The sequence below is a fragment of the Brassica oleracea genome, chromosome C4, assembly GCF_000695525.1.
Source record: "Brassica oleracea var. oleracea cultivar TO1000 chromosome C4, BOL, whole genome shotgun sequence".
NCBI lineage: Eukaryota > Viridiplantae > Streptophyta > Magnoliopsida > Brassicales > Brassicaceae > Brassica > Brassica oleracea.
Genome location: NC_027751.1, coordinates 43,835,959 through 43,848,442, shown reverse-complemented (window position 1 = coordinate 43,848,442; position 12,484 = coordinate 43,835,959). Strand labels below are relative to the sequence as shown.

Below are 12,484 nucleotides of genomic sequence, written 5' to 3'. Positions count from 1 at the left end.
AGTTTGAGACAAGAAATAATCTTCCAAGCCCACAAAACATACACGAAGGAAAACACTATCCAAACCTTGAGTGGCATATATATGAAAGGGAGAGCCACCAGAGACGCAACCAGCGATGAAAAGTGCAACGAGATGAGAGAACAAAGAAAGAAAAAGAGACTACACAAAATTAGCAAACTATAGAGCATCCTCGAGCTATGAAGAGAACATAAAAGTCAGATTACCAAAAACCAGATCTTGAAAACCAAGACTAGCAGGGACTATCAACGGCAAGCCAACTACGAGGAAGACAACTAAACTCTGGCTCAACCCAAGGAGATGTAGTTCCTAACATTAGCAAAATCTAAGGAAGAAGAGGAAAAATATTGACCAGAACAGCGTACAACATCATGAGAAACAACCGCACAACTGGGAACTCATAAATCTGATCTACAACAAATATCAGATAATCTCACAAGAGAAGAAGAAGAAGAGGAAAAACAAGAGCAACAAAAGTGAGCCTTTTCCGGTGATGGTAAGAAACACCACATACCGGAAATGTAAATAAAATACATAGATGGTGACGGCTCAAGTTAAAATATGCGGAAACGAAAAAACATCCTAGAAGAATAATGTGCAATGTTGTTAAAAAATATATATATGTTCAAAAATGTGCAAATATGAAATACAATTTTGACGCTGAAACCGTTAATGTTAGAATCAACAAATGCTTGAATTCAAAGTTATTGAAATTCAATATGCTTTATATTAGAAGCTCAATTCACCACTAACAAATACTTCTATATACACAATAATACATTATTGAAAAGACGAACACATGATATATTAACCTATAATATAATACTACATAACACAATAAAATATTAAATCATGCTCTTCACAAATAAATATTGACCACATAATTACATCATCCAAAAACATCATATTTAACCATAATAAAATAATATTTCGCGCGAAGCGCGGACACCCCTTACTTATCAATAAAATCTCTTGAAAGTGATTCTAGGTGTAAAGGAATCTCAAACTTATTTAAGAGAAATATTTTAGAATTAACTAGCTCTTTTTTTTTTTTGAACTTAGCTTAATTAACTAGCTCTTATGTTTAAGATTAAGCGAATATTTTAGAAATAACTAGCTCTTCACCTGTGTTTTTTTTTGAACTGAAAAAAAAAAAACACGGGTGATTGTATCATTTGTAATCATCCAAACAATAAAAAAATATTCTCTAATAATAAAAACATCTTGTTCCTCTTTAGTAATAAAGACAGCTCCTCTTTATAAAAATCCCCATTTTCATAAAATATCTTCTCTTCAAATACTTACACTTTTTCCATCTCTTCTAGATTTTTTTCATTCCAACACTTTTCTTTTGTTTTGGTCAAAAGTATAAAATATGTTCTGGAAATTATAAGATTGTTTTTTTTTTAATCAGGTCTGGGCAAAGAAAATGTATTTATCTTCGTTGACAAAACATATCTTCTTTTTTCTGCTGCAATACAGTATTAGTTTTGTTGGAGATGACAAGAAAATAGTGACTTGTCCCAAACTGATCTGGCTATCTTATTGATTTTTAAACAGAACTCTTTGGTAACAAAAAGAAAGAAGAAAAGACTTTTGATGTATGGAGTGAAAGTAGACGTTTCCTCGTTCCACAAGTATCTCCATGGTTCTGCTGACCCACTTCTATTATCTTTCCCATACATTTTCATTATACTCATTGACATATACATAGATTTATTGTAGATTTTAGTAACAAAAGTAGTATTATAATCTGTATAACTAGTAATTAATGTTGACCCGAATAAGTTATTCATGTTTGGCTCATATGTATGCGCTACCATATAGGAAACGTGCGTACATCACATGATAAGATATTTTCCTATCTTATAGTATTAATTCACTTTTACTTTACAAATGGCAAAACGAATGAAGATGGGTAACAAGTAGTATTTCAAAATAAAAAAATTACAAGTATGATTCTTTCAATTACAATATAGTAATTAAATACACATATGCTTAGATTGCCTTGGTAGAGATAGTACTTTCTCACTACTATACCGTCTAAGCATTTGGGATTAATCATGATTGCGAGAAAACTATGTTGTGGCTTACGGCAACCCGATACCAAATATTTTATATGATTACCATAGTTTACATCAACCCTATTTTCTTGTGTTAAGGAGGGGATTTGGATGCACATTAGTATATCGTTTGCAGTGGTTTAATATATCAATCAATATATCGACAATTTTGATATTGCTATTTTTCTGCGTGATAGGGCTGGGTGACCCATGAATCCCATATAAAATGGTTGAAGTTTAGCATCTCTAATTCCATTATATTTTTACTTCAAAACAGAGTTTAGAGTAATAAATACTTTAACTATACTTCTTTTTCACTCTGTAATAATATAAAATAAATTTATTCTATAAATAGAGCAATGCTTTTATTTTATTTTTTTACTGCTCCATTTTTAATTCCAAATGGAGGAGGGTTGAAATAAGACCACCTCCATTTTAGAGGAAAAATAAAATTTTATATTGAAAATCATGTAAGTCTTTTAAAAAATAAGTAATAAATCGTGTATTATTTTATTTTATAAGAATATTTATTAATTTATGTAACAAGTGAAATTTTCTATTTTAGTCATATTTATTAAAAAATCACTAAACATAGTTAATTTTTTGTCAATCTTTTATTATAATGGATCCAAAATTTATCCAAAAATGCTATACAAAATTAATATTATTAGAGAAATAAACAGTAATCTTTACGGGTTTAGTAACCGGTTTAAAAAATAATAAAATTAAAATTAAAATTAAACAAAATAAAAGTATGTTTAGAAAAGAAAAGAAAAGAAAAACAACATGATCCTCAAAATTCATAAAATTTCCTTTTATTATTTTTATAATTATTTTGTGGGAGCTCTCCTCGACTAAAACGTTCCCTATATTCGATCATCTAAATATTTTGATATTTATCTAGTATGCATGCTACCAAATCCCCAGTCTAGGCACCCATGCACAACTGAAAGGTTCAAAATACAATGAACAAAACTATTTTATTTAATTCTATCTACCTTTTCACCCCTTCTTCAATACGATTTCAGAAAAAGTTACACCCAGAGAAAATAATTGGCACACATACATACATTATATATATATATATATATATATATATATATATATATATAGTGGCGGATCTAACCGAATAGTTCACCAGGGGCAAACAATTAATAATCATTAATAAAATTTGCATTATATATTTTATAGATATATTTTCTATCAACTTTATAAGTATATTATACAGATCCATTGTAGGGAAAACTAAAAAAATATCTTATATAAGTAAATTAAAAAATAAAAATAACAGAAATTATAAATAGAAAAAGTCAGGTTTTTCATGATATGACAAATACAAGTACATATATTCAGATCATACCATTTTTTTCTTCTAAATATTGTTTTTTTTCTCATTCATAGTATGGATTAATAATTATATATCAAAAAGTAAAATGAAAATAATATTTTTTATTGTCATTGCATATATTACGATAAAGTAAAGAAAACTGGTTATTATAACATATTAACTAAAGAGATATTTATTTTCTGTTATAAAAAATACTTATTTTAAGCAACAAGTTGATTTTCTTAAGTTCAAGAAAAAAAAGAAATTGATTTTATTTATATAAAACGGAAACACTGGTTTAATGTTCGCAAATCAAATATGAAAACATTATAATGCTAAAAGAAATATAATAAATGGCCTTGTAAAAAATGGAAATAATGGAGATTTTGAACTGAGCTTTGAGAACAGATTTTGTTAGGGTGGCAGAAAGTATTTTTGAACGGGTCAACTGAAATATATACTAAAAGAAAGTTTTAAATTTCATGGGGGCAACTGCCCCATACTTACCTTAATTAGATCCGCCCCTGTATATATATATATTTGTACAAAATAGTATAATTTTTTTCAGATATAGATCATTTTTTTGACTAGGCTCTAAAATGAGATATGTAACTTCCTGTGCATATGTCATGCATGATGAATAACAATCATCGTTGTAAGAGGACTCATACATAGATTGGTCATTAGTCAATGACCATTTATTGAAATTCAAAACAGCACAAGAAAATAATCGTGAGTGTCACTGTTTAGTTATCCAATCAGATGAAAAGAAGAGAGTATACATTTCCAATTTCTCAAAAGTCCAATCATAGTTTATATATAAAAGCGACTTACTAGGCAGAAATGTGTAAATGTCCTCATATTATAAATCGCTCTTGGACTTTCTAGTTGACAGATCATTGAAGCATTGAACTCAGAGGACAATTGGAAACTCACACCTATAATTTGCAGCTCATCATTTCTAATAATAAAAACGGTAAATAAAATGTCTTGATATGCTTTATTCTCATTTTTCATATCTCTTTTATTTCGTATGCTCTTATCGTCTTCTTCAAGCAAAGCTAGATCATTTCAGATCCATGTATATTATAATTTGAGGTTTGTTCTTGATTTATAATTTTCTGGAGGGGTACTTTTTTATTCTTGTCAGAAATATTTGTTTTTTTTTTCTTATCCTAACATACATGCATATATATATGTAGGTTGAGGTAACAATATAATGGCCGTTTTCTTCCAAGGAGAAACTGAAATGAGAGAACCCTCTTCCGATCTTTTTATGGTGAACCTGAATCCTTCCCCTGATCAGACAATGACCATTAATGCTCATAACAATCACTTCTACAACTTGTGCTTCGCGCCCCAACAACATCCACAGCGAATGAACAAATATGAAGTACTAGATCATATCGAACAAGCGAATTGTTCGGCGATCTCCACGGTTTCAAACGGGAGAGTAACGCAAAGCTTCAGGGCTTTGGCTCCGACCTACTTAAGAGTTGCTCAAGAATTGCTCAATGAGATTGTCCATGTTGGACGCGGTAGCCGTGGCGCAAAACAAGAGCAACAAATGAATAATGAGTCGGCGACTTATGGATTATACAATGGAGTTGGGAATATAAACGGTGGCCCTAAGCCTGGCGTTTGTCGGCAGGAGTTGCAGTTGAAGAGAGCAAAGCTCATCTCCATGGTGGAAAAGGTAACCTATCTATGCCCACCTATATAGATACTCACATATTCCAATATAACTATTCAGCGTTGGTAGCTCAACTGGTTTAGTAGCAAGCCACCGTAAAGGGAGGCAACTTGATTAATCCCATTTAACTTGCTCTTGTGTATTGCCCGAGAAGATTATTTTGGCAGAACCGTTTGGTCTAAAAAAATACACAAGCATAAGAATATTCTACAAACAACGCATGTTGATAAAGTTGTTTTGTTGAGGCAACACCACACTTTCATGTTATGCTTTAGTTGACAAGACAACTATGTTTTACATATTCTCTAAGTAGTACATATATGACATTCATGCACATGATTTACTTGGTTATATATTTTTTCTTTTTGTAACAATAAAACTTGCATTAATTCGAAAGAGTTTAAGCCCTGTTAAAAGGGGCTGGTACAACAGACGCATTTAACAAGGCTTGCTTTGCCAGAACATCAGCTTCCTTGTTATTTGTACGTCGAATCCATGAGATAGAAAAGTGTTCAAAAGCCGAAGACAAGCTAAAAATATCAGCTAATATACCATACAGTTCTGCAATCGGAGTCCCTGATTTCAGAGAGTTGAATAGGATAAGAGAATCCGTGTTGCAGTGTAGTCGCTTAGTATCCCTGGCGACACAGTCCGTCATTGCCTCTCTCAGTGCTAGTCCTTCCGCTACGAGTGGGGAAGAGACAAAATAACAGTGTGACATTCGTTGCGTAATGGAGTTGTTAAGCCGTTATATATAAATCAAAAGCTTTACATGAAAAAGACTCAAACCGTAATATGTTAAGCCGTTACTGAAAAAACTAGCATACATCATATATTGATTATTTTGTTGATCAGTACAGTTTTGAAGATTTAGTGATTGATTTGGGAAATGAATTGGGTAAATTACACAGGTTGAACAGATATACAAGCAATACCACGACCAAATGCAGACAGTAATCTCATCGTTTGAGCAAGAAGCGGGTTTAGGCTCAGCAAACTCGTACACACATATGGCGTTGCAAACAATATCAAAGAAATTTCGTGCTGTGAAAGACATGATATGTTTGCAAATCAAACACATAAACAATTTGTTAGGAGAAAAAGAATGTGAAGGTGTATGTTTAGCCAAGCAGTTGGGGAAGATGCCACATAACCATTCAAATGCTTGGAGACCACAACGAGGATTGCCCGAAACAGCTGTTTCCGTTCTTCGGGCTTGGCTTTTTAACCATTTTCTTCACCCGTAAGAAATATTACCTACATATTATATTTTTCCGATTCTAATAGATATGTAGTGCAACTATTAAATATTAGAATGTTTAGCTAGGATAAATATTAGAATGCTTAGTTAGGATAAATATTATAATGTTTAGCTAGGATCTGAAAAAAAAAATGTTTAGCTAGAAATCATACACTTCAATTTCAGAACTAATTGACAGTGAGTGAATTGACTAATTTAGAATTATCTCTACTTCTGAAGTTGGACTTTCTAACAGTACACTCTTGGAAAAAAATGAAACAATAGTAAGGTCAGGTGATGATAATTGATTATAGATATTTGTGTTTAGACGTGCAACCTAACAATTAGTCCTGCCTTTTTTGGGTTCTGTAGATATCCAAGGGATTTAGATAAAGAAATGCTTGCCAAACAGACTGGCCTTACTAAAAGCCAGGTAAGTTTCTGAGATTATGTATTGGAAGTATTCCAGAAATATCCAAAATTTGGAAAAGAAAAGCATTATTTTAAATATTTTCTTTATCAGTGTTGTAATAGCTTATTTATGTTTTTTTGTGTATAATGAATGTAGGTATCAAATTGGTTCATAAATGCTCGAGTTCGAATGTGGAAACCAATGGTGGAGGAGATGTATTTGGAAGAAATGAATATTGAAGAAAGCAGAAAAAGAGGAAACCTCAGTGAACATGGTAACAAAGGTTCATCCTCTAAGCAACTTTGTAATAATACAACTTCAGATGAATCGTCGAATTGGATCATACCCGCGTTTCATCAAGGATTCATCAAAAATGAAACTTCCATGCAAAACTCATTCTCAAGTTGCAGCGTAATGACGTTCGGGAAGCAACACGCGAACCAAGCTAAGTTGATCCAATTCAGTGGAGGATTCGAAAACTATCACGCAATGGTTGGAAACAGTGTCTCCCTTTCTCTTGGCATGCCTCATTCTTGCGACCAATCCCTGAACAACATTCAGTTTGGGTCGACAAGTAATGAAACTAAGATCTCGGGCAAATATCCTCCCTCTTTAACATATCAAAACATCGATTAGAGATCTGAATAGATATCATAAAAATATAAATCTGCATGTTGTTGTGGCTTCTTGTGTGTAGCCTTAGTCCATGGGTGATTTCATAGGCAGAAGACTAAAATATAGAGTTTGATAAAACCTGTAGATAGTAATTTTTAGCTTAAGACTATAGATACACAATGGTCTTGCTAAATTCAAGATGGCATAGTATCGATCGAATGCTTGACAAATGGGTGTAAATAGAGATCAGGTCAACCATGAGATCTCCATTAGTGTGTGTTTTATAAATGTGTTCATGTGTGTCAATGTGTTACAACAGGCAACAGCCTCAACTATCATTTCTTAAGCATACCTATGCATACGAGTTTATTTGTTATTTTATATAAAAACATTTAAGTAACGCATCCACTAAAGAGCTATCAGAGCATCCGCAACCGGAATTGGGAGTCTTTAGAAGAAAAATAATTAAATAATCAGTGGATTCCACCAAAAGCTAAGGATTCAATCTTTAAAATTCCTAAATAAGGACTCTTTCTTAGTGAATCCTTGCACTATTTGCGGGTCTCCACGACTACGTGGCGGCCCGTGAATGGTCATTTTTTTTTTTTTTTTAAAAAAAAAATCCAAAATATCCAGGATTAATCCGAAATGCCCTTGTCGCTAAGGACTCCAATGAGTCTCACCGTTGCGCATGCTCTCAGTTGACTACTGTTCTGGATTTCTTCTTTTGGTTTATATTTTGTTTAAGGTAACTGTTAGAATAGCTAAGAATACTTTGTAATGAATAAAAATTAGAGTAATTGGTAAGAATGCACCCAAAAGACCATATAATTTGCCATATATCTTTGTTTTTTTTTAATATTTTTTATGACTATAATACATTTATCTCTATTTCTCTCTCTTTTTCCTTTTATGTGTTCTAATCACTTTATCTCTCGTATAGATTCTTCAAATCATCTTCTAATTTAACACAAATCTTTATTTTTTTATTCTGATTCTTTTGACATCCATAATGCTAATCTTATTATCTTACCCCAATTCCAATGTTTCTAATTTCGACTCACAATCAACTTTTAGATAATATATACGTTAGTAGGAATTTTATTACTTACCTGCTATTATTTAGATTTTAATGGATTCTTAATCGATACATGAAGTGTTAGCTGTTACAAATAGTTTTGGGGCTAATTGATAAATAACTAATTAATTGTTAATAGTTTCATTAACTAATATATGATTTGTTAGTCGATACATTTGTTTGATACATAGATTGTCAGATGATACTGAAATTATTAGCTGATATGTTAGTTGATATGTAGATTGTTACCTGCTATTTAAATATTTAGCTGATAAATCTAGAGTCACTTGTTTTCGATAAAGCATGAGGGTATTTTCGTCCGCACAGTGTCAAAAAGTTACTTCTTTTTGGGTTATCCATAATTATGGGCATTCAGCTAATTTGGACCTTAATTGGGTATATTCCACGCATTCACTCTAAAAATTACGGATGAAGTCTCTGAGGGGATTTTGTTATTATTTATTGAGCCCTGATCTGATTCCCCATCGGATGTAAGCCAAGAAAAAAAAAACAAGTCCTGAAGTATAATCGAACCTCAAGTATTGGTTATATCCATCTCAGATTACTAAATCATGAAATTAGAAACAAAAAAAAACATGAATAGTACCAAAAGAAAGGCGAAATGCAGTCTACTGAAGTGATAAACAAACTAACAAAAAAAAAGAGAAAGCAAAACGAACAAGTGACGGCCCTTCCAGCTGATATCAACAATATTGTTAAAAGGTGTACATGTGACATTTATAAAATTCACTACGTTTGCAAATATATGTGATTAATAATCACCGCATAGCAGCTATAGAAGATTTTGCATATATATTTCCAGCTCAAGCTAACAGACTTCAGTTTCAGTTCAAAACACCAAACCTTCACCATTTCATGTATCTTTACTGAGCAAGAACCCCAACCTCTGCCAACCTTTGTAATAGATGTTAGTACCGACTTCAATTTCATATGAAGATGGTGAGGTCGGTTACATGATAACAGACCTCAATTTCAGTTCAAAACACCTCCTCCGATGAATCTCCTGTAACGCCTTCTCACTCCATTGATTTCCCCTTAAATCCGTTCATTTACTAGCTTCATCCCACTCCTCCCACTCTATATCATGTAACCGACCTCACCATCTTCATATGTAATCGGCCGCCATTACCAGAAAAGCTATCAAAGAGATAATAATCTTCAGAAAAGTACACCTAGCTTCTCGGCCCAATGACGAGCTCCAACAACAAGGTTTCCACTTCCTTTTTTCCAGTTGTTAATATCTCTTTTTCTGACTATATTCTTACATGTTTCCAGAAGAATACACAAGCGAATGATTTTGAAGATATCAGTGAGATTATTAAAGCACTTAACATCTCGACGGATGACTTTGCTATTAGGACGACCAGATTCTGGAAAATCAACTTTGCTTCTGGCTCTCGCAGATAAAAGTTTAAAGGTTAGTTAACCCATGAAGTTATTTAATATGCTCTGATATTCACATGAATCGTATGTTTGATATCTGTTTTTAATTTAATGGTCACATGTGTATTAAAGGTTTTATATTGCAGATAAAATTAGCCTTTTGATTTTTACATAAAACGTTTGTGAGAAGTGAGAATCTTCTATATAAAGTTTAGTTGCAGATTATAGGATCTTAGTTACTCCAAAAAGCCACACAGAGGATCTTAGCAAACCTTAGTTCTCTGCAGTACTGAACACTTTTTCCGACTCCCTGATGCCCCCCCTCTTGCCATACGCTTCAATAATGCCACTTCTTTTGAAAAGTTGACGGAATCCGCAAAGCCGAAACCAACTGAACTTTTCCGGGTTTCGTCCGTCCGACCAACTACGTGCTTAGGCGAACACCAACAGACAGCTACCTGGTAAGTTTATATGATTTTAGAGAGTTAGTTGGTTTCTGTTATATCACATTCTTACAGATTTCCACTTAACAATTTCTTAGACATACTTGGTGAGGTAAGTGCAGTCAGGAGCACAATCAACGACCGTTCACAGGGGGCTCAACATGTAATGCGCTTACTATACGTCAAGAGAGGTACTTAGGAGTGGTTATAGTCCATATTCATACGTATGCCTATTGTGTCTCAACATCATTGCATTTTTTCAGGGATGTAACCCTCTGTGTCAGTATATTTGACTCCTTAGCTGTTTCCTTTGATAAATAATTTTAAAGCTACAGAAGTGAGCCAAAAATTGTCCTTGCCACCAGCATCAATCCAAAGATAGTTGGAGGTTGTAAACTTTACTATGTGTAGTTTATTCATTTTAATATAGCTTTGGAGTAATGCATTGCATAGAATTTGTTTTTGACCGGATATAACTTCACATAAACTTGATGTATTCTTTGTAGGCAGGCTATTTCTGAGCTCAACATGTGGAACACATATTTACTTTGACAGTGAGACAGCTCTAGGAAATGAGAAGTTTGACAAGTAAGTACCACTCATTTTAAACACCATTTCGTCCACTTAGATTGTATTGGCATCTGATTTCCTCTTTCTTTGACTGTCTTCTCCCACTTAACCCCTACCAGACTGAGCTGATGGCACAGAGCAGATGGCAGCGTCGTCAAAGGTAGCTCATGTCCAGAAAATTGAGCCACTCACCATCTCTGAGCTTAATGAATATGTGATCGCTGCCCAGCCTCAGGTGACATATTCACTTATATAAATTGAAAACCTCTGGAAATTACACTACTCATTCTACATGTTCTTTGACGTTCCACAGATAATTGAGTTTCTCTGCATTCCAGCTCAAGCTAACCGAGGTTAATTAACAAGACATTCTCTCAATGATTGTTCTCTATATTACATGATTAAAAGGTGTTAATGTGTTTTGATCATCTCTTTGTTCCACAGTCTAAAGGGCCTTAAAGCGTTCGCAGAAGCAATAGATGTTGTTAGAGACAAAGGTGTTGCTATGGCTGTGGCTGTGGCGTCCGCAGAAGACATTGATGCGGCGAACGGTGCACGTCCAAACTTTTTCAGAGGTTAAGAAAACTATCTAAGCTGATAACTTTTACTTTAATAAGATTGAGAATCTCTATTAGATTTGTTTCTCTGCTGCGAGGGAGTTTATTGGCAAAGCTAATATATTAAACATGCGTAAAGAACTTTGTAGAATATCACTTAGACCGTTAAAAACTTTGTAGAATCTCGGAAATTTTAGTGTTGGAATTTTGCTCGAAAGCTTACCAAAAACTATTTGATGCAATAACTCTGTAATACTAAATAAATTTTCAAAATAATTCTGGGCGAAACTTTTCTAAATCTACATTTAAATCTAAATAACTTAACCTAATAATTATACCAAAAGTTAACAACTTGCATCAATATCAATACGTATTTTAATTTTAAAACAAACATACGTAAATAGTTACATATTCAGATATCTTTAATTAGTATAGATATCTTTAACTTATTGCCTATTTATTAATTTAGATTTTTTTTTGTAATTTTAAATTTTCTTCCTTTAATGTGTCCTATATATATTAATTTTTAATATAAATTTTCAAGTGAATAATTATCCTTAAACAGTACCTTTCTTAGGGTTTGCGGGATTAAAGAAATGTTTGAAAATATAGTATTAAAAATTATTATATAAATGTTAGTTTTTAAGATTTTTAACAAACTGTGTTTTTATCAAAGTTTATTATGGTTGTAATATATGTATATATATAATATATGGATCATTTTCTCATTAAGGGTTTGAACATATACAATATTGCTAAAAGGTGTACATGTGACATTTATAAAATTCACTACGTCTGCAAATATATGTGATTAATAATCACCGCATACCTGCTATAGAAGATTTTACATATATATATCCAGCTCAAGCTAACAGACTTCAATTTCAGTTCAAAACACCAAACCTTCACCATTTCATGTATCTTTACTGAGCAAGAACCCCCACCTCTGCCAACCTTTGTTATAGATGTTAGTACCTACTCCTAACAAAAAAACGTAATCGTTATATTTATTGCGCTATAAACAGGGCGGTGCAGATGTCCCTGTAGCTGAGCTGCCTGGAGTG

General features: G+C 32.7%; 1 protein-coding gene and 1 long non-coding RNA gene across 6 annotated transcripts; both read left to right on the top strand.

Moving 5' to 3' along the window:
* The first annotated feature begins 4,278 nt into the window (after window positions 1–4,278).
* Window positions 4,279–7,750, top strand: LOC106340206 (BEL1-like homeodomain protein 5). 2 transcript variants are annotated; one of them, XM_013779084.1, is made up of 5 exons: window positions 4,279–4,384; window positions 4,611–5,104; window positions 6,013–6,344; window positions 6,714–6,774; window positions 6,910–7,750. In XM_013779084.1, exons 2-5 carry the CDS (start codon window positions 4,628–4,630, stop codon window positions 7,387–7,389), a joined length of 1,350 nt encoding a protein of 449 aa, XP_013634538.1. In that variant the 5' UTR covers window positions 4,279–4,384; window positions 4,611–4,627; the 3' UTR covers window positions 7,390–7,750. The 2 variants fall into 2 exon arrangements, with proteins under 2 accessions (XP_013634538.1, XP_013634539.1); XM_013779085.1 differs by having other exon boundaries at window positions 4,279–4,506.
* A 1,605-nt stretch (window positions 7,751–9,355) lies between these two features.
* Window positions 9,356–11,573, top strand: LOC106340482. Of its 4 annotated transcripts, none has more exons than XR_001269408.1 (7): window positions 9,356–9,676; window positions 9,743–10,311; window positions 10,392–10,484; window positions 10,557–10,881; window positions 10,983–11,098; window positions 11,177–11,216; window positions 11,308–11,573. It is a non-coding gene; the product is annotated as an uncharacterized LOC106340482 (long non-coding RNA). The 4 variants fall into 4 exon arrangements; XR_001269407.1 differs by lacking the exon at window positions 11,308–11,573 and having other exon boundaries at window positions 9,371–9,676; window positions 9,743–9,884; window positions 10,128–10,311; window positions 11,177–11,241; XR_001269406.1 differs by lacking the exon at window positions 11,308–11,573 and having other exon boundaries at window positions 9,376–9,676; window positions 9,743–9,884; window positions 10,138–10,311; window positions 11,177–11,241.
* Window positions 11,574–12,484: the final 911 nt, after the last annotated feature.

What these genes read in the sequence shown, in the direction of transcription:
- LOC106340206 (XM_013779084.1), top strand. Translation starts at nt 4,628, where the DNA reads ATGGCCGTTTTCTTCCAAGGAGAAACTGAAATGAGAGAACCCTCTTCC. An exon ending in TTTAACCATTTTCTTCACCC is followed by an intron (nt 6,345 to 6,713) that starts GTAAGAAATATT and finishes TGGGTTCTGTAG; the next exon opens with ATATCCAAGGGATTTAGATA. An exon ending in CTGGCCTTACTAAAAGCCAG is followed by an intron (nt 6,775 to 6,909) that starts GTAAGTTTCTGA and finishes TAATGAATGTAG; the next exon opens with GTATCAAATTGGTTCATAAA.